At 42.9% G+C, this 21,941-nt stretch overlaps 1 protein-coding gene across 4 annotated transcripts in view; it reads left to right on the top strand.

The window, feature by feature from the left end:
* Positions 1 to 21,941, top strand: part of RERE (arginine-glutamic acid dipeptide repeats) — a 337,236-nt gene that overhangs the window by 255,704 nt on the left and 59,591 nt on the right. For 2 of the 4 annotated variants that reach the window (XM_018557505.1, XM_018557504.1), the window contains exons 4-6: positions 252 to 357; positions 499 to 595; positions 7,278 to 7,382. In XM_018557505.1, coding sequence (XP_018413007.1) covers positions 252 to 357; positions 499 to 595; positions 7,278 to 7,382 — 308 coding nt within the window. Of the gene's footprint in view, positions 1 to 251; positions 358 to 498; positions 596 to 7,277; positions 7,383 to 20,291; positions 20,726 to 21,941 lie in introns of those variants that run through there. The other 2 variants (XM_018557506.1, XM_018557507.1) reach the window with 2 other exon arrangements.

Raw genomic sequence — 21,941 nt, 5'->3', positions numbered from 1 at the left:
CCCCCCCATCAAAATGTTTTAGGCTTTAGTGTATTTTCATGTATTAAATGTGCGTTTAGGAGTCTAAGTCTCCCAACAGCTAAAGGTTTAATTGTGTCACAATGTTTTAGGCCGGAGGTGTAAATATTAAAGTATATTGGCATCATGTGAACTGCATTGTGTGCCTGTTTGTAGTGCTTTTTACCTTCTATAGCATATTTATTAATCCATGATCTGTAGGGAGACTGAAATACTGTTTTCTTGGTTTTCAGAGTAAACGAGACCATCTACTGATGAATGTAAAGTGGTACTACCGTCAGTCCGAGGTCCCAGATTCAGTTTACCAGCACCTGGTACAAGATCGGAACAATGAAAATGGTGAGTCTGGGAGACTATTTTTTTTTAATGTTTGTAATCAGCCCAAATCCTTCTTCTTGTTCTCTTTCTGGATCACCGACAGCGATTGTGGTATACAAGTATTGCAGCAATGACTTTCTTTTCCCTTCATCTCCTGTGTAGATTCTGGCCGGGAGCTGGTTATCACAGATCCAGTCATTCGGAATCGAGAGCTCTTCATCTCCGATTACGTTGACACTTACCACGCGGTTGCTCTCAGGTAAATCCCCGCAGGTTTTTGCTTTAGTTATAAATTTGTGCACAGAGCTAAGCATTTTTTTTTTTTGCTTCCTTGAGTAAAAGGCCTTCATTTAATATGAGGAAGAATTTTAAGGGCACTGCAAAGTGACTAAGGGGGTTAGCACCATTGCTTTGTGTCTCGGGGGTTCTTGGTTTAGTGCCTGGGCTATATCTGCACATACTCTCCATGTTTTCTTGGGTTTCTTCTGAACGGAAAAATTGGTTTAGTACCTGGTCTATATCTGCACATACTCTCCATGTTTTCTTGGGTTTCTTCTGAACGGAAAAATACTGGTGCTGCCATTGCTGACCAACTTATAAAAAAAAAGACACTTTTAGTGTTACTGCCCTGGAAAAACCATTCCGATCAGAGAGGTCAGTTAAGTCAGACATGTTAACTTCTGTTTCTTTCTTATCTGGGACATTTGAGCCATTTCTTATTCTTGACGGCTTTACTTTAAGGCTGAAATCAGGGGGGAGAGTAAAAGGGGAAAAACACCAATTAAAGCATTATTTAAACCCTCTCTCCTTTTTTTTTTTTCAATAATTAGTCTGAATCAAACAAACATACATTGCCCAGAAAAGTGATTCTTTACATTTTTGCTCAAATACTTAGTCATCCTGCTTTCAAGCAGCTCCAACTCTCTTAGCTCAGCTGCCCTGAACTCCTGTGCAATACAAGATCACAAGGGAGAGAACAGTCTCCAGCAGCTGTCCATCTACTAGCTTGGAAAAGGGAGGAGGGGAGTGGGTTGCCTTTCCGTGGCTGTGGATTTGCAGAGACACACAGCTTACTAGCCCACACAAATGGGGCTCCATAGGACACTTAAAGGGAAAGAAGCCATGCAAACAGGATATTGGGGCCAGTGCTCAGGAGACCATCTCATTATGCAGGAAGCTAACACTTTTAAACATCAAGGAGCAGTATCCCTTGTAAGTAATTTAATCTGCATTTGAAATGGCTTAGAAACCTTTTGATTTTAATATCACTTTAGTTTCAGTTATGTATTAGAGCAGAACTCCTTTTTATTTTTTTAACTGCCAAGGCCTTTTTGAATGTATACCTTTTTATCTCCTGTGGTCTTCTCTCTGGGCACGACACTTCCTTGGGTCTTTTTTCTCTTCCTCTCCTGCAAAAGTGGTGGCCAGTCTTCATTACTGTAGAGAGTGACAATGATGTTATAACGTCAGCACAGCTCTCTGCAGGATTGTACTGTGAACCCAGGGGGTGTTTCAGAGAATCCTGAGCTAACGGTAAGGCAGTTGAATGACATTGCCGTGACTAAAGGTGGCCATACAATGTGTGAATTTCGGCAGGTGGCGGCTGTCAGAATACAATGAAGACAGTGGGAGATTCCTCCGGTGTTTATTGAGGGATCGGTTTTATTTTCTTTGTTCAGCACGCAGGTAGAACTAAGAAAATTTTAGTGTATGGCCAGCTTTAGCCCAAACAAAGACTGGTGGCTATGTTTCTGCAGGCATACCTCTGGAGGCAAGGTTATTATTTCAACATGGCCTGTTTTTTTATTTAAAAAAAATCCTAAACATATTTTTTCAATGTGGATGTGCTTTAAAAGCCATGAAATATATCTTTAAATTCAGCTAGCTTAAGTGCTTCCATTTGACTTGGACTAAGCATCCCGTTATCATCTGCATGGCAGTACTTAGAGGTAATAAAGTGATGTATCGTACCTGTCTCCTGATATCTATAACGCATGTTGGAATGGCACATTGTTTAGATTGTAAAATTGTTTGTAAATTACTTTAGCGTTGCCGGGAAGATTCTAACTAATTTACACCTCTAAATGGGATTATAAATGCTCTACATCTGTTTAACTGTAACACTGAATGTTCAGATTGCTAATAATTCAAAGGTAGCTTAGCTCTGTAGCTTTAAATTACTTTTGCATGAGTGTAGACATAAAGATTGCTGCTCTTGTTCCCATGGGCCATTTCTCCTTACCCATGATATACGGTGTGCACAGTTGAATTAACCGGTATCTTTGGTTCCTCTAAAGTGAAGCATGTTATCAGAGAACATAAATATGACAAAGTGAGTTTGATTCACTGGTACTTTCCTTCCTGAAACCATCTGTGATGCGCCCCAATGTACCTGCTTTTGGAAAGTCAGGGGGTTGTGGTAGGTCATGACTTTTTCTTGGCCCAGTAGGTAAGTGGAGAGAGTAGCAGGTTTAGGGCGTTGTCATGAAGGATTCCTGTCGAAGAAATAAGTTGGTAGGTTTGACTTGATCATTTCAGAGTTTAAAATGCAAAAGCACAGTGGCTGTGCAGTGGGAGCCCCAAAAAACATGCAGGTTTACACGTCCAAGGGATAGAGAGGTGGTCAAACCGAGAGCTCTGGTTTTTAGCCAAATCTTTTTGTCACTATATGTTTTGCATTTGTTTCCATAAAGAGTCAATCTGAGGGACTATTGGTAGCTTGGAAAAAGCAGACACTTGCTTAAAACTCAACATTTTGGTGATGCCTATTACCCGAATTTCTTCTCTGTATCACAACAGAAAGTGAGACCAAATCTCCTCTCTGTGGGTCACAGACAGCATTAATAACCTGATAGTCTTCCTTAGTCTCCCCAGAAACTATGTATGCATTTTGGAGTGTGGCCTTTAAGACACTTTTTGTTTCCTTAGATTTGCATCGAGTAGGGAAAGGTTGAGTCCCTGTCAGTTTATTTTTTGTTGTCTGTGTCCTGCCATGGAGAGTTCCCATCACTTCCTGTCCCAGTGAAGCAAAACGAAGTGAGCAGTAAATCCCATCTTGGACATTTGCCATGGAATGGATGTCGTCATTTGGAAGATTTCCCCTTACCTCTTCTTCTGGAGCTAGAATTTTTGGCTTTCCAATCATTTTCTACCCTAGTAATAAAGGTCATCATAACAAACAGGGTGACTCTTCCCAGCAGCCACTTGGATAGCAATAAAAACCGAACAGGAGTGTTAAGCCTCCCGTACTAAAACTAAAAAAAAGTTTTGGCTCTCCATTTGTTCTTTATAACTATGAATGGATAGGTTAAATGTTCATTATTGGATCTTCACTGAGCCTTTCCTTGGGGTATGTAATTAGAAATGTCCTCCATTCCCCTTAATAAAGTTAGTCACCCTGTTAGTGTAAGTGGCCACAACCAAGATTTGTCTGCTATTTCTACATAACTAGGTTCTTTTTTTATTGCATTATTTCATCCGAAATGTAAGAAACAGAATAAGTGTGTCTTCTTACAATGTCAGCTTAACGCATTCGGTTTTCTGCACATTGCATAGGATACAGTTTGCGTAACAGCAGTTGGTGAGTCTATAGGAAAGAGGTGGATGTGTGGAGATGGAGTCAATTTTTCCCATATTTTATGGACAAGTTTGACCTCTGTTTGCATACATTATCTTGTACAAAGATTTGCATTAATTAACTGCATCCAGAGTGATAAGGTTGGTGACCCCCGAGTCCTTCCACTTATGTAGAATACATTCCTTAGCATAAAAGAACAGCAAAACTAGATTTTAGTACACTTCAAGTACAGTTATTGCTCTGACTTCGCCATCTGCTGGTGGATGTGAAGGATGACAACGGCCGAGGAAAAATAATCGTATTGGTAGGGCTCATCTCACACTCAATTGTAGGATATTTCTCGTTCGCTTGGCAAATGCCATGATTGGGGAATTTGGCATGTGACTTGTAGCTAGGACTATGGATGAACATGGCAGCTGCTTCTACCACCCCGCTGGTACTGAGGGGTGCTTTATTGGAGTAAACGGTGGGGTGAAGGAAGGAGGCTGTGGAGGAGATGGCCTTCCAGAAGGATAATAAAAGCTGCAGCTCACACGTGGCAGCATCACTTAATGCCAGCATTCTAAAAATCAGAGAGTTTAAAGTGAACCTGTATACCAAAAATGTCTGTATGGGCAGACCCACAAGTCTATGCATCCACACTGCTGTAATCCAGAATTAGTGGTTAGCACAACAGTGCATTACAGTACAGTTGTCCTTGATTCGATTATATGCCTGGGCACGGTTTGCACAGTTTGTATGTTCTCCCTGTGCTTGCATGGGTTTCCTCTGCGCTCTTCACTTACCTTCCATGCTCCAAAGACATGCTGGTAGGTTAACTACCTCCTGTCTACATTGGGCCTAGTATGTGTGTATGTATGTATGTGAGATAGGCTCTTAGATTGTAAGCTCTGATGTAAATGTTCTGTATGTAAATTGTTGGTGCTATATAAATACTAACAATACATAAGAGAGGTAGAGAGAGAGATGGTGATAATATAATAAGAGAGAGCTAAAAGGTGGGGTTGAGGGGTAAGAGAACCAGAGCAATAGTAAATGGGAGAGAGGATGAGGAAGAGGGTGAAAAGACACAGCGAGAAGGAGGAAGAATTATATCATTTTGTCAGTGTCTGTTTATTACTGTAACTCATATTTTTGACTCATCACTCCATAGAGTATAAACTTTTTTAAAAACCGGTTGGGGCATGGAAGGTTTTGGAAGAATTTAGCTGGCGCTGGTCTCCTGAAGGTTGAGAATCGTGGGCTTTGCGAGGAAGTGGAAAGTTTATGGAAGGGACCTGGTCTGTTTCAAACTGGAGTGAAAAGAGGTGAAGTCGAAATGATTTTCCTGGCACGGCTTTGCACTTGGCGGTCTGTGGTACGGTTGCCGGCAGAACGTGAAACCGAGTAATCTGTTTGATAATAACGCTCAGATGGCGCTTAAGTAAAACCATCTGGATACATTTGCTTTATTCAGCGCCACATAACCAGAGCTGCTGATTTCAAGGCAAATTAGCTCCAACTTGTGCTTGGGGCGTCAGGAGCTGGAGAACAGAGAGTGGATAATCTTCTTTTACTCACAGCACAGCTTTCCTGGAGCCCCACACATTCCTACAGAGCCTCATAATACACATCCTACCTGGACAGATCCCGATATGCTATAGTACGTATGCAAATAGGTTTAGGTGCTGTAGGTCCTTGTGATCTGCATCACTGACCTCTCATTCAATCATTTACAGGAATATCCACCAAAAAAACAATGGACTGCAAAATATTATTAGCATTTTTCCAGTATGTGTAAACCAAGGTTCCCGATAGGCTATAGCTGTATGGTGAGGCAGAGCCACCATGATGTGGACTGACATTGGTCTTTCTGAGGCAGCGTATCTGTCCGCCCAAAACTGATATGTCACTTTTTGATAAATGCTAGACTATTAAGCAACCTGATGGCGTTATATCTTAGGGACTCTATAGGTGCAATCTCTGGGCTCGAGTCCTGGCAGCTGATGTGCCATTTGAACACATGTAGGATGTATTGTCAGTGTGCTTTATACACCAGGTTCATTCAAGGGACCATTGAAGGAGCTCTGACCAGCATCAGTGCATGCCAGAAGGGCTCGCTGTTTAACTTTTTCTTGTGAATATTGTTTGTAATCATCAGGTTCAGGGTTCATGCATGCACCTATGTACAGACATGCACAGTATGTGAGCTGGGTATATACAGAAGGAGGCAATATGTGTAGAATGTTACGGTTGGGAAGGGGGGGGGGGGGAGTTTTACAAATCTGCTATTTAATTTGTAGAGGTCACTAAAAAAATTTAATCTCTATTAGTGTAAAAAAAAAAAGCTGTAACTACATACAATTCTACTAAGAAACGTGTTATAAAGATTCTTTTCAACTCCTAGCGTTTAGGATAAATGAAATAGTGCGTACCAGAACTGTGAAATGAATAAAATACACATATAGACAAACGTCTTTCCACGTGCTTGCACCTCCCTCTACCCAAAACCGAAAGGGATCACTATTTTATTAGTCCTTCTATTATGGAAAGGCAAATGCACTTGTGAGGCACAAATCATTTCAATCTGAATCCTTCCAAACAGGACACGCTCCACCATTCATAGAGGTCTGTATGCTGTATAAGATGAAAGAAATAAGGTAAATTCCTAAAATGTAATAATTCATAAAGATTGAAACAATAAGAATTCATGTCACTAGTGCACGCTAGCACTATATAAAACCGCATGGGCAGTCTAAATACCGCACTCTTGCAACCAGTCTGCCCATCGATCTCCTGCTGTAAACTTAGGCTGCAAGGCTCACAGAAGCTGCCCCTACAAATGACATCACCAAGCTCCACCCCTTTCTTTTCACAATTGTTGTAGGCAATGGTAATCAATGTTTATATCTGTTAAACAATAATTACAGTGCAGGTAAGATTCCTTCATATAGAGAAGGGCAGGTTGAATGGTGTTAACGAATATGCCAGGGAGGGGCAAACTCTGGCCCTCCAGCTGTGGTGAGTCTACAAATCCCATCATGTATCTGTCTCTGGGAGTCATGCCTGCAGGTGTGAGAATCTTGCAATGCCTCATGGGATTTGTAGTTGCACAGCTGGAGGGCCGGAGTTTGTCCCCCACCTTGTACTATACTGTTACCTAAAGCAAGCACAATTTCAGCTATTAATATAATGTAGACAGGCCTCTGATTGGTTGCTTTGGTTTGTGACACACCACTTGCCTGTATTTTTACATTTGATACCAGCAATCTTCCTCTCTGTGCTTGTACCTTGTATATAATTATGTAAGGTGCACCAATGGTATGTGTGACGTCTGTGACTTTATAACTTCGTAATCTGTTTTTTTTTCTTTTTCTTGTGACAGGGGCAAGTGTAACATCTCCCATTTCTCAGATATATTTGCTGCTCGGGAGTTTAAAGCCAGGATAGACTCCTTCTTCTACATCCTGGGGTACAATCCAGAGACTCGGTAAGTTCTCCTAGTATTCCTCTTTCTCCGTTTTGGGTTCTGTTTACATCGCTGTGTGGTTGTGTACATTGATCAGCTTTACGTCACTATTTTTTACTTATACATCCTAAATGAATGACTCGCATCAACAGAAGGCTTATTTCATGCTAAATGCACAAACTGGCCTGTCTGTTCCTCATCCGGGAAAGAGTAGGAGTTAAATGAACACTCCACATGTTTGATTATGGGTTTGACAAGAGTGTATAGCTGCATGTAAAAATCTTGTGACTGGCACCTTTGAGTGCTGCAGGAATAAAGTTGGCAATGATCGGGTTTGGGCAAAGTCACATTAGTGAAAAGCAATGACCTACACTACGTGTTTAGAGGGCAGCCAACGTTCACTGCCTGTTACATGTTATTTTCCTGTTACATGAGTTGTTACATGAAGGTCTTATTTACAGTACACGTGAGACTGTTACTATACAGTGAGCTAAAAAAGTGATTGTAAATGGCGTTCACATGATTAAAGCGGACCTTTACCCATATCGTTAAAATAACGACAAACACACCTTTAGAAATGTTTAGTAATGACAATCTACAAACACGTACTTCTAGATAATTGCCGGCTTTGTATTCTTTGTATACCTTATTTCTCTTTTCTTCCCCAGTCTTCTGACAGTGGCCATGTTTACTAAGGGCAGATTACTAGCTCTCCTTTTACTTTATGGATTTCTGGCACATGTCACTAGACATATCATCTCAGGGTAAGAAAATGCCTTTCCCTGAGATGAGATTTCCCAGCAATGCTCTGCTAATGTAACCTTCCCAGTGTGCATTGCTTTGGCCAACTGAAGTCATTTTGCCCTATCAAAGCAGGAAGTGAATGCTCTGCAACAACCACAGCATTTTACAGCTGACATGTCTGTTGTTATTAATCATCATCCATAGAGGGATGCATTGGTAGAATACGATTTGTGAGTGTATAGGTCTGCTCTAACTCTGTGCTTCATTGTTGTACATGGGAGAGAGAGTGAGTGCTGTCCGTTTTATTTTAGAAGGTATGTAAATATACCGCATGTCCTCTGATATAAACGTGTACAGGCACGCTATCTGCAGTTGAAAAACTAACATGGTGGACTAACCTCTCGGACACCATTCTAAGGTCTTGTGTTGACAGGCTTTGGGTTTGTCACTGCAATCATCAGTTTTAGGCTCCTGAGAATGATCTTAGGCTGATCAACTACCATTGTTTTATCACTCTGTCCCTTCCTTCTGCTTTCCATGGCTCCTCCGGCCTGGTTCGCACCTGGGCGTTTTACAGCGCGTTCCTACGCTCTGTAAAACGCTCAACATGTGAAAACCAATGATTGCCTATGGGCATGGTTCCCACCAGGGCGTTTTACAGCGCGTAGGAACGCGCTGCAAAACGCCCTACTCCCAAAGAAGTACAGGAGCTTCTTTGGGGTGTATTCTTGGCGGCAAACGTGCATATTCCGTACGCCTACGTATTTGCCGCGTGTATCCATTGGGATACAGCCAGGTAGCCCTCGGAAACGTGCGTTTGTCGCATGTTTTTTTACCGCGAAACGCGCATCTTGGATATGCCTAGGTGTGAACCCAGCCTCATATGGGCTTCGGAGTTCATGGACTGCTCTCCAGCGCTCTTAGTGTATGTGAATCCTAGCAATGTTCCCGTTTGCTCTGCTAAGTATGCCATTGAAAGGGTTTGTTATACTTGTTTGGCAAGTGCAGAAAATACCTGTTGATTATTGCAATAATCTTGTAAGCTGGTAACTTCCTGTGCACAAGAAGGGCTGTAGAGATGAGGAGAGGGCTGTGTACTTTGTAATCCATCAGAAGTAAATAGGTCAGGCTGACACTTGCAGACTGGCACATCGACTTTTATTTTCCTGTTCTTGGAACGTGTTAAAAAGGAATAAAACACCGTGGATGTGTCTTCCAGAGATGTACAAAATATGTTCTTTCCCTTTTTTATTTTGGCTTAAAATATGCTTATAGAACAGCTGGCCCAGAGGGCGGTGAGATCATACTTGCTCATGAGACTGACCCACTAAGGCAGGCGTAGACAACCTCGGCACTCTGGCTGTGGTGAAACCACAAATTCCATCATGCTTCTGCCGCCGGATTTCAGGCCTGTGGCTGTCAGTCTTGCAGTGCTTTATGGGGTTTATAGTTCCACCACAGCTTTGTTGCCGAGATTGCCTACCCCTGGTCTAAGTTCTGTGGGCAGTCTTAAGAATAGTTGGCTATGTTGGACATGTATGGTAGTAAGCTCATTGTTTTCCTCATGGATGTGGTGCTGCAGGACACAGGTGTAAACAACTGTGTGGAGTATGAAGCCTGCAAAAGTAATGACATTTTTGGGTTTTCAGAATCCAAGCAAAGAGTTTGATATCTTTTGTACTGCTGGTCCCTCTACCTTTCAGCTTTTAAAGTAAATCTGCATTTTTCACAATGATACGCCTTACTGCGTAGCTAGTAAGAGAAGCTGGGCTGCTGTTACCATGAAGTGACCACAGGGGGCACTGTTGTCTTGAAATTTGATTATATTCTTTCCCTGCCCATGTAGTCAGAATTATTCCTTTATAATAAGAAAAGAAAATCTGTTTCCTTCCTTCCAACTTAGCTAGAGAATCAGAATGACGTGGATATCTTCATCATACTACATTTTATATTCTTTAATATTATATTTTAACATTTATTTCTAGTATCTCATTGTTTGATCGTCTAATATTACATCTTGTGGTCATTTTTAGTTTCTCTATATTTTGCACTCCTAAGTAATTGATTTTTTTTCTCTCTGTAACGACAAAGTGGCATCTCGTTGGTCTGATTTGATGCTAGGCCCAGCCCTTTATCTACTACATGTTTGGCCATATACTGCGAGCTAGAGCTGCAGCTAACGATTATTTTCAAAATCGATTAGTTAGCCGATTATTAAGTTCGATTAATCGGTTAATCGGATAGAAAATAAAATACATTTTAAAAAATGGCTCCGGTGATGGGACTACTAGTTTGTATTGAGATTGCAGTCCATCACAGGAGCAAGCTTGGAGCGGTGGAAGTAAAAAAGAAAAAAAAGAAAGTGTGGTGTGCAATATAGTGAAATGAAAAGTGTAAAATTATATAGCAATGAATGCAGAATGGCACCGGCTATAGAGGACTACAAAACCCAGCAATAGTACATTATACAGCACAATGCAGAATACCGCCAGCTATAGAGGAATACAACAAATCCCAGCAATAGTACATTATAGCTGGTGGTATTCTGCATTGCGCTGTATAATGTACTATTGCTGGGTGTTGTAGTCCTCTAAAGCTGGTGGAATTCCGCATTGCGCTCTATAATGTACTATTGTTGGGTTTTGTAGTCCTCTATACAGCGCAATGCAGAATACCACCAGCTATATAGGAATACAACAAATCCCAGCAATACATTATACATACAGTGTATAATGTATTGCTGGGATTTGTAGTCCTCTATAGCTGATGGTACATTGGTCTGTATAATATACAGCACAATGTACCATCAACTATAGAGGAATACAAATCCCACTATCCCAGCCATAGATTATAGAGCACCATGTGGGGAAAGTGCAGGCTTACCTGAGCAGTCTTCCAGCACCCTGTTTCTGAGATGGGGCCTGTCTATCGGCGGCTGTCATCCGCCCACACCTGCTCCTCCTTACTTCTTCTCCCTGCGTCCCTGTGCCGACCGTGGATTTGGGCGGGCAGTGAGCGTGAGGCAGGGAGAAGGTGTGGCGTGTGGAGCATGGATGCGGGCGGGTCTGAGGTGGGGAGGAGGTGTGGCGCGCAGCGTGTGTGGAGCCGTGAACAGGAGCAACCAATCGGAAGCCGATTAATCGATGATTGAAATAGTTGACAACTTTTTCAATAATCGATTATAATCGATTAGTTGTTGCAGCCCTACTGCGAGCGTTTGTTAGTGATTATCTGGGTATGGCAAGTCTACAGAAATATATGGGGCCTGTGCACTAACAGATGGATAATATCCTGCCATATACATGGTGTCAGTACCAAGATACTGTTTGATAAGACTGTAAAAGCTAAGTGGAGGATTTTGACTTGACAATTTTGTCATAGTGAAGGGTGCCCATAGACAGGAAGAGTGGCATTCTCACAGAGGATGTTGAATAGTGAAGGATTTGCGTACAGCTTACATTTTCTGTCTGACATGACAAAGATTCTGATGTTCACATGCAAAAGATTTTTTTCCCTGGAATTTAACCCAAAGCACTGCAGTTTGCTTGAAAAGATGATTGAGGGCTTGTTCATACCAAATATGGACCAGATCTGCATGAGTTTCTGCATGTGCAGCGCATTTTGACGTGTTCCAAGCGTTTTTTTAATTGTTTTGTTTTTTAGCCTAAAATCGGCTTTCAGTGCGTTCCAGGGCGTGTGTATGTGGTTTTTATGCTTTTGCATGCGTTTTTTGGTGCGTTCCAGAGCAGAAAAAAATAGGGTATGCTGCCATTTTTCCACATGCTCTGGAACTGAACACTTTGGTGTGAACTAGAGCCCAAAATACCATTGGAATACAGTGGATGCATAGTGGATGCAGCTCAACACATCAATTTCTAATTGGCTTTTGTCAAAGGAGCCGGGTAGAAAATTGGCAACTGAACAGTGACTGTAACCAAACAGATGCAGTCACTGTTCAGCTATTCAGCAGCTACCAGTCCCGCCTGCTGGTGAATTGAACAATTGGACCTGGAGATGCACTGATACTAGTATCTGTGCCGATGCTGAGTATTTGGGCGAGTACTCGTATTCGCCGAAATGCTCCAATGCCTAGTCCGATACTTTTGGTATCAGGAAGCCGGGCAGCAAGTCATTACACGCTGCCCAACTTCCTGATTTAGCTGGGAAGCCGGCTCAATGCTCCCTCGTCACCCAGTGACGAGAAGCATGGAGACGGCTTCCCTGCTAATCGGGAAGCCAGGTGTCGAGTCATTACACTAGCCCTGGCTTCCTTAATGGGACTTCCGGTATCTGTATTCAGTATCGGCAAGTACCGAAAAAATATATATCGGTACTCGATACCGAAAAACTGGTATTGGTGCATCCCTACTTTTTAGCATAGATTGGGGCAATTGATTGCATGGCCAACTTAAGACCTATTTCCGGAAGCTTTGGCACCGGGGTGATTTCTTGTTGGTACACCATACCACTAAACCAGCCACTTAGAGACACCCCATAGTGCACACCACCCGGGTATTTAAGAACATCATCCATTTTAAACTTTTAAAAGAACTGCCTGTGTTAGCTTGTCGCTGTGCATCTCTATGAAAAAGGTTTCTGTTTGATACTAAAGAATATAGTTCCATGGTCCTAGGACTAAGCCCTGTCAGCTATCATCGCCCTTATTGTCCACTGAAGCACTCACTGCACAGAGGCTCGGTTAATGATTTTAAGGACAGAAAATTCAGATTTCTGGCTTACTAAAGGTATTGCCATGCACCTTCTCTTACTCAGGACTTTTACTTTGAAAAGTTTTAAACGCCTGAGAGCTATGGCTATACCCATCAACATATGTTTATCACTTGCTGGTTTTAAATAAGGTTTTTTGTTGTTGTTTAGATGTCATTTATCAGTCACTGCAGAGACTAAAACCGGTGCCTATTCGGGGTAAATCCATTTAGAGTGTATAATCGCCTTTGTGTTTTGGCATAGGACTCCTCTTTCCAAAGTGTTTGACTGGAAACTGAACCAAAGGGGCGAGTGGTGACTCATGTGAAATCCACTTGTATGAACGTAGCCTTGTGCATCATACATAGATTTACAGCATTCCATGTCTGGTGTTTAGACTGTAAACTTGTTAGAACAGACTTGTAAGAAAGATGTTTCATGTTAGCTCATGTTAAAGTGGATCTCCAGGGGAAAAACAATGTCCCTGCAGCCTCTTGTCCCCCAGGCTTTGGCGGTCTAAGCCCCGCTGACGTCATCACGTGTGATACAAATCCATTAACTTGGACCATACATGAGGACACTGAGGGGCATGCCAGAGCGGAGGGAGAGAGCTGAGCAGTCACTGCCACAGGACCAAGGATCAGGTGAGTATATTTTTCTTTTTTACCCCAGGCCAAAATGAGCACTTAACCCTTGCAGTGGAGCTACATCCCCCCCCCCCCTTAAGGGTTATGTTTTTAACTGCCCAGAGTTCTTCTTAATTAATTCAGAGTAATTAATTCACAAAGCACATGATATTCTTTTCACTGAACACAAGGCGTTCTGTGATTGGATTGACATTATCTCCTCTCATCCGTTCACAGAATGCTTTGCAGTCAGTGAAAAGAATACAAGGCTTTTTGTTAATGGATGGGGGAAGTGAGCAATGCCACCCTGCACTGCACTAGAGCCTGAAGTCTGCACAGTCGCAGTGCCGGAAGAAGAGCACTGTGATTAGTATCCGGCATCAGTGATTTGTACAGAGCAGTGCTGCAGGGATAGGATACCAAGCAACAGAGGAAATGTATTTATAATTTTGTATAGTTGGGGGAGAGTTGGATCACCTGTCAAATTGCTGCCGGTGTCACCCTCCCTTTCTATCTTGTGATACTGCTTGGGGCTCAAGCTTTTCCCCTGTCTGGAATACGTTTACGATATATCCCTATGGAGAATCCACTAGGGCCTAGTGGCTCTGACTCGCTAGTGCAGGGGTCCCCAAAACCCAGGCCAGTACCGGTCTGTGACCCGTTAGGAACTGGGCTCCAGGCCCGCCCCTGTAAATAGGCCTGGCTGGCCGGAATCCCCCCGATATGCCCGACGGCTACAATCATGCATAATTGAAGGCCACTCGTGGAGCCTCTTTAGGCCCTAGTGAGGATCGAGCGCCACCTCTGCTGTGCCGGCAGCTGCCAGTGAGACTTTGGACCCTGATGAAAGCTCGTACTGGCCTCCTAAAAGCTTGCTGTGGCCACCTGAGAGAAGGAAATCAAGCTCAGGGCTCCTACTGATTCTGCATTATGGTGAGTTGTATAATTATTTCATTATATATTACTAGGGATGCACCAATATAACGGCCGCCGAAACATATCAGCTGAAAATGGCACTTTTGGCAAAATGCCGAAAGTACAATTTTCTGGCCGATATAGCGGTGCATCCTTTTTTTCTTTCCTCCCCGCTGGGCGCTGCTCTGTGTCCCAGTGGGGAGGAGAGAAACGGTCAGAAAAGGTGGACGAGCGCTGCGGGAGAAGAGCGCTGTGATCGGCCGGCGTCTCTCCTCTCCGCGATGCTCAGCCTCCTGTCACAGATCAGAGGAGAGCAGTGTGGGTGGAGACAGCCAGCACTGTCACAGCAGGCTGAGCTCCGCTCGCTCAGCCTCCTGCGACAGCGTGTCTGGAAGGAGAGCGAGGTACTAACACTCAGTGATCGCTGAGTGTTTGTAAATAATTGAGGACATAGTATTGTTACTGTATCCTCAATTATGAATGAATGGGAAGTGATCTACATCACTTCCTGTTCATTCATGATTGTGGACATAGTAAACATACTCTGTCATGTTATGAATGAACAGTATAGAGGAATCCTGTTCATTGATAACAGGGGCTGCAGAAAAAGAGATAGAGGTCTCTGTGTCCTCAATCTCTTTTTCTATTTTAAAAGGGAAATATCAGGGGTCTGTTTAGACCCCTGATATTTCCCCAAAGCCCCTAAAAGTAAAGTAAAAAATTTAAAATATTTAATTTAAAAAAAATTGAAAGTTTAAAATAAAAAACATTTTCGGTTTAGGGCCTGGCAATTTTTTTTCTTTTCCATTTAGAAATTTTCATTTCGGTGCACCTCTATATATTACAATGTAATAATAATAGAAATAAAGTGCACAATAAATGCGTTTGAATCATTCCAAAACCACCCCCACCTCACTGACCATGGAAACATATTTTCTTCAACGAGACTGGTCCCTGGTGCCAAAAAGGTTGGGGACCGCCGCCCTAGTGGATTGTACCTAGAGACATAAACTCCAGAAAGGCAAAATCAAAATGCAATGTGTTACCTTTTATTTACACTTTGTTAGTGTATAAAAAACATTTAAAATGTATCTAAACCCAAAAACAAGAATCTGCTATATAGCAGGTTAGACCTGGCAGCTGCATTCATTTTTTTTTGGGATTCTTTTTTTTTTTTCTTTTATTTTTCAATTGGCTGATTTCAACAGTAAAACACTTTGAGGGGAATTTATCAAAACTGGAGCAGACAAAATATGGAGCAGCTGTGCGTGGCAACCAATCAGCTTCTCTCTCATTTTTAAATCTTAACCGAACAAACTTAATAGAGACGCTGGTTGCCACGGGCAACTGCTCCAGCTTTTGTCTGTTCCACTTCTGATAAATTCCCGTTTCTGTCCTAGAGAGATAATGCTGACTTGCCCTCCTGAATTTATGGAGGAGCCGCATTGTCGCCCTAGGCAGATTTCCTGATTTGGACTACAAATACCTCCTTTCTGTTACATGGGGAGGTGTTCTGCAGTTCACCAAAGATAGCTGGGAAATCTGATAACATTGTTTAAAAGTAAGGTTCAGTGGACAGGAAGTAACAAGGACACTGTCAATCTTTGTTATGGAAGCTGTCAGGGGTTGTGTCATAATATTTGTACTCGTTACATAATAGACATGTCCTGATGAAGATATAGGCACAGATGGTCACTTCAATGCATGCAGATTGTTCTTGTTGGTACATGATGGCGTGTAGTGTGTCTACATTTGTTTATAAACCTTTTCCACTAAGTGACTTCCCAGTTCCAGTCATGGACAGCTGATACACTGTTGTATGATGAAGTAGAGGTATGTGGTCAGTGGCTCCGTTATTTGATTGTCCTGCGGGCCCCATTATCTGAAGATGATTGCAGGAACTCATTTATATCTGACTGCTCTTGGGTAACTATTTCCTATGGCTGCAGTTTTCATCTCGTGTAAAGTTGGCCATACATCTAAAGATCAGGTCACCAAAGCCACCTTGGGCTGCAGCTCAGATGGCCTGTTTTGGAAATCTGGTTATTCTGTATCCTTTCTTGACTGGTAGAGGATAAAAACAAACCGCAGCGCCCTTCTACAATGCTTTCAATATTAATCTTTTGGTATTCTAATCCAACTGCTAATTATCAGCAATTTAGATGAAAAGAAAGTATAAAATGACTGATAATTTTCCCATGCAGCTAATCCCTCCTCTGTATGCACAGCTCAAGCTTCTTTATAGTCTAAACTTGGTTGTATGTGCCTATGGCCATGTCTTGGAGTCCTCCATTGATGAGCACCCTTGAAAATGCTACGTACCTGGCTGTCTTGATGACCATCTTGTCCGTACATTGAATCGCTGACTGCAGATCAGAACTTTTGACTTTTCTCTGACTTTCCAGAACTACTGCTTGTTCGGAGTTACGGGTGCCCATACACTGTTCACATTTCGGCTGTTTTTTGAGGAACCGAACGAATTTCGCCGCTGTCGGCACCCTTTTGATCGGCTTCCCTCGATCAGCTGATTGAAGGAGACAGTCTGAAAATCTTTGATTGATCAGAGATGAGCTGCCCGCTCTGGTCAGCTATTCTGACAGGTGCCGAATACAATGTAAACAGCGGGATGCCTCGAGCGACACGCTGGTAGTGTTGGAGGAATCGGGTCAATTTTTGGGGGCTGAACGAATAAAATAGATCACTGTATGGCCAGCTCTAGAGACTCAGAAATGATTGATCAGCTTGACAGCAATTCCTAAGGCCTGGTTCACACCTGTACGTTTGGTAGCGCGTTCAACGCTCTACGAACGCTCTACAAAACACTCAAACATGAAAATCCCATTGTTTTCTATGGGTATGGTTCACACCTTGCCGTATTTCAGCCCGTCTGAACGCGCGTTTCCATTGGGATACAGCCAAGTAGCCCTCGGAAACGCGCGTTGGTCGCGTGTTTTTTTTACCGCGAATCACGAGACAAACGCGCATATTCGATACGCCTAGGTGTGAACAGAGCCTAATGCTAATAATGGATTGGGTGTTAGATTTTCCCTATTGCTATCTGTTTTCTTGATATAACAGCTGCTAAATCTCTGCCCCAGTATAGTAACCAGTTTCTGTAATCTATGGTGGGCACCACAAGATAATGGTGTAAACAGAGTGTTTGTGGTACCCTTTTGCCCATATAGAGGCTCATTGACAGCATAGCACTGGTACCTCCCATTGTCGTGTCTGACTGTTCTTCCTTTTAGATTTGGTCGATGTTGACGTGATGAAGTCAGTGCTGCTCTCTGCATCATTACTCTGTTGAGTGAACAGTGCCATGATGACACTACCTCGGGGGTGACTCCATGACGCCCTGCACTCACAGTATGTCCTCAGTTTTCTGGGTTGAATGACGCTGACATCTTGTGGCAGCACACTTATCCTTTTAGACAACTCAAACTGTAGTGAAACATTTATGTGCATTGCGTTAAGGCAGACTGTTTATTTTTAATGCAACAACAAAGGTGTAAGCATGCATTGGGTTGCCGTTAGGAATTAATATCACAGCAGAATGAATATCACAGCAGCGCAGCTACAAGCATAATGCGCACTGCTGCAGCCCAACAATGTGGACCTGGACTTAAAGGGAGCCCTTGATTTCTTAACTTCCCCTAAAAGATAAACAAAGCCCCTAATACTAACCTAACCCCTTCACAAAAACTGCTTCTATGTCCTAGGGCTCAGTGCGGCAGTTCTGGTCCTCAAAGCTCACTAATAGAGATGAGCAGCCGATGTCAGTCAGATTTTTTTTCTTCTGCAAAGCTTCATCGAAATTGCCCCCTTAATACATGCAGCACAGCAGGCTGCCTCAGCACAGCCGGCTACAAGGGAGAATCAAGAAAAGGTCTGCTATTTTGACATGGCTTTGTTTATAATAAAGCCATATGATCCCCACATCAGCACTGATACAGGAATGACTTGCTTTAAGCTTTGTGTATCCGCTGTGCTGTCACTGATCATTTCTAGTTGTTCATATAATTTAGGGCTCATTCTCACCATAACAAGTAGAGGTGCACTGAAATGAAAATTTTAAAAACAAAACCGAAATAAAAAAAGTCGGGATGATACCAAAAAAAACTTAATCTAACTTTTCCAAAATTTTTTTAATGTTTAATTTTTATTCGTTTTTTTTATAAACTTTAAAAAAATTACATTTTATTTTTTATTTTTATTTTTTACTTTACTTTTAGGGACTTCGGGGAAATATTAGGGGTCTAAACAGATACCTGATATTTCCCTTTTAAAATAGAAAAATAGATTGAGAACACAAAGTCCTCAATCTCTTTTTCTGTATCCCCTGTTATAAATAAATAGGAATCCTCTATGCTGAGTGTTCCTGTTCATTCATAACATGAGAATGGAGTATGTTTGCTATATCCACAATCATGAATGAACAGGAAGCGATGTAGATCACTTCTTATTCATTCATAATTGAGGATATAGTAAATATGCTCTGTCCTCAATTATTTACAAACTCACTGATCACTGACTGCTTGTACCAGCTCTCCATCCTGACAGCTGTCACAGGAGGCTGAGCGAGCGGGGAGAAGAGCTCGATCTTACAGCTGACTCCTCCCCAGCTCTGCCTGCCCGGCCTCCTGTGACAGCACTGGCGGTCTTCGCCTCCACACTGCACCCCCCCGTTCTGTCACAGGAGGCTGAGCGCTGTGGGAGGAGAGATGACGGCTGCTCACAGTGCTCTCCTCCTCTCCCACACCGCTCGGCCGCCTGTGACAGTTTCACTCCTCCCCGCTGGGACACAGAGCAACGCCCAGCAGGGAGGAGAGAAAGAATGGATGTGCCACTATATCGGCAGAAAAATTGCACTTTCAGCATTTTGCCAAAAGTGCCATTTTCGGCCGATATATCGGTCATCCGTAATAACAAGCCTTTAGCTAGGTGGCTTGACTGGCTTGACTGCCCATTCGTGTTGGCTGCTAAGAACCTGTTTACACCTTCACATTCTGGTGCATTGTATTAATAGCACCTGAATGGGCTGCCTATAATACCAGAACAATTCTAAAGGGACGAGCACTATTGTTCAGCACATCACATGGCATGGTGCATTACCATGCGTTCCAATAGAGGTGCAATTAAAAATGTAAGATTAATTTCCGGCGTTGCCTTTAGGACAATGAATGCCTCCCCTCATGACTCCATTTAACCAAAATGTCCTGATTTTTGCCAAGATCGCTCCTCATTTTCCGCTTGCAGCACGTGCATTCGCACAATTAGGTAGGGGCACATGTGCATTAGTTAGTAACTTGTGTAAGACCAACATTTTATTCCCCGTTTACACCATAGCGTATCGTGAATGTGTGGAAAAAGGCGGAACTCGCCTGTGGTGCCATTACTAGTTGCGTGGGGGGAAAAACCACGAACGCATGTCGCAAAATTTGTGACGTACTACTTTCCCCACCTTTGGTGTGTGTGCAGGGACCCAGTCTAAACACGGAAAACAAACGCTCTTCACGGTGATGTGCGTTCCCGCGACGCTATGGTATGAATGCGGGCTAAGCTTTCATCTTTTTATGAATTTTATTTTGTTTTTTGTAAAAAAAAAAAAAGGAAAGTCACAGTATAAAAGATTCTAAAATGCAACAAACAAAAACATCCTTGTTACAAATTGGGTTGTTAAGTGTCAGTGTAAATAAACCTAAATACAGCTGCTGACAGCAGTTACAATCCTTGATTAGCTGCTCGGCGATGCCGGTTTTCCTGCGGTCTCGGTGTCACTGCTTCTCGCTGGTAGTGGCGCTCGTCCGCCAGCGTAGCCCTGTCACTCTCTCAGGCTACATGACTGGGAGCTCCAGGCACCGTTACTTGGAGATTCCCTCGGTAGGGCCCCTGCTCTTTCTTCGCACACAAGCTTAGTATGCCAGGGAGAGGTCAAGCAGGAGGGGGGACACAGCACATGCTCAGTGCTTTTTAGTCTGAGGGGGGAAGTTTGCAGCGCTGTGCGTGGAGGCTGAGGTCATAGCACAAGCTCAGTGAAAGCTCTCTGAGGTCTCTGACTGCATGTGCCACCATTTTGAGTAGTTAGAGTAAGGAAAAGCGATAGAGTTTAGAGCAGGAGCTGCAGGCTGTGAGGGGTCCAGGCAGAGCCAGCTGCGCCTGTGCTAGTGATGGATGACCTGTTCAGCCCCTGCAGGTAGGAACCTGACACCTCTGGCCTCCCGCACTGCTGCTTCTGCCAGCTTGTGAAATGTTTACCATGGACTGTTTTCGGCCCTTGTTCTATTAATATTGCATGTCACTGCAAAGCCTGTAAGCCTTGCTTGCTGCAGCCGTTCTGCATGTTTACCTGTGAGCGGCACGGCATGGTGTCAGGTACGTTCCGTACTGTGTTCTGCTCTTGTTTTATTTTATTTTTTCCCCCTCTCTCTCCCGGCTCCGTCTGTTCCTGCAGTGCTGTGTTAACTATTTGTAACGTGAATGGCTCTGACTTGCAATGCATTTCAGTGTTTTTAGTCTCCGGAGGGTTAAATGCGAGGCTTTTTTGCCATTGCCTGAGCCTCCGCACTGACAGAAGATGCTGCAGGCTGCACGGCCACCGATACGGCTCTTTGGTTTAATGTTTTGGGCCTGCACTGACTGTTTAGATAATGTTTTCGGGAAGGTTGGAGGTGGCCAGTCATTGGCTGCTAACAGCTGTGGGTGGAACTTTTGTCTTGATTGAAAAGTCTATGTCCCCAGGGCTAATGATGTGAATTACTGTGATAATGTTCTGGAAGTCGGAAGGCAAATAATCCCCCTGAATCTGCCGTCTCCCGCTTCTTATCCTCCGCTGATGTCTTATTACTTATGCAGTAATATATTTATTGGTACTTTTAGTATGTGTCCATTATTGAATACAAATTGTGTTAGCTTTCCAAATTTGATAAAATTTGCTTAGCCTTTTTAAATGTTTTTATTTATTTCAATGTAAGTTTTAATGAGATTTGTCAGAGAAATCCATACCTGTTTATCTTTACGCAGTCCATACATTAAATATATTGCTGTATAATAAAGTTGACTGGCAGCTGGCACCGTTGATGGCATTTGAGTGATTGGGAAAAGTTGGGCAGAATTGACAGCTTTTAAATTTTTTTTTTAATTTTGTGTAACATGTCGTCATGTGATATTGTATATGTTATTAATGGGGTAAGGCTCAATTAATGCCGAACGTTGTTGTGAACGGGGGGTCGTTTGCGGTTCTTGTTGTTGGCTCTATATAGCAGATCATTGCAATGATGTGATTTGAGAAAAATGTGTTGACGTGGTTTGTCTTCATGAAAGAGAAAAAAACCAGAAATGTTGCCAATTTATAGTTTCTTCTTCTTAAAGTTCATAAAGAATTATTAAAAGTCAGTCATTTCTTTTTATAATACTCACCTGTACCCTCACCCAGGGCCAAGCTGGGGGGTACATGTGCCCCGGGTGCCGCTTTATGAAGGGTGCCACTGGGTGCGTGGATGGAGACCTTCTCCCTTAGGAATAACTCTATGCCTGTGCCCCGGGTGACCGGGAATTACTAGCTTCCCCACTGCCTATAGATATATATATA

Source organism: Nanorana parkeri, unplaced genomic scaffold, assembly GCF_000935625.1.
Source record: "Nanorana parkeri isolate BGI_ZX_2015 unplaced genomic scaffold, ASM93562v1 scaffold287, whole genome shotgun sequence".
Taxonomy (NCBI): domain Eukaryota; kingdom Metazoa; phylum Chordata; class Amphibia; order Anura; family Dicroglossidae; genus Nanorana; species Nanorana parkeri.
The sequence above is the reverse complement of the archived record's forward strand: the minus strand, read 5'-3'. Positions and strand labels throughout refer to the sequence as shown.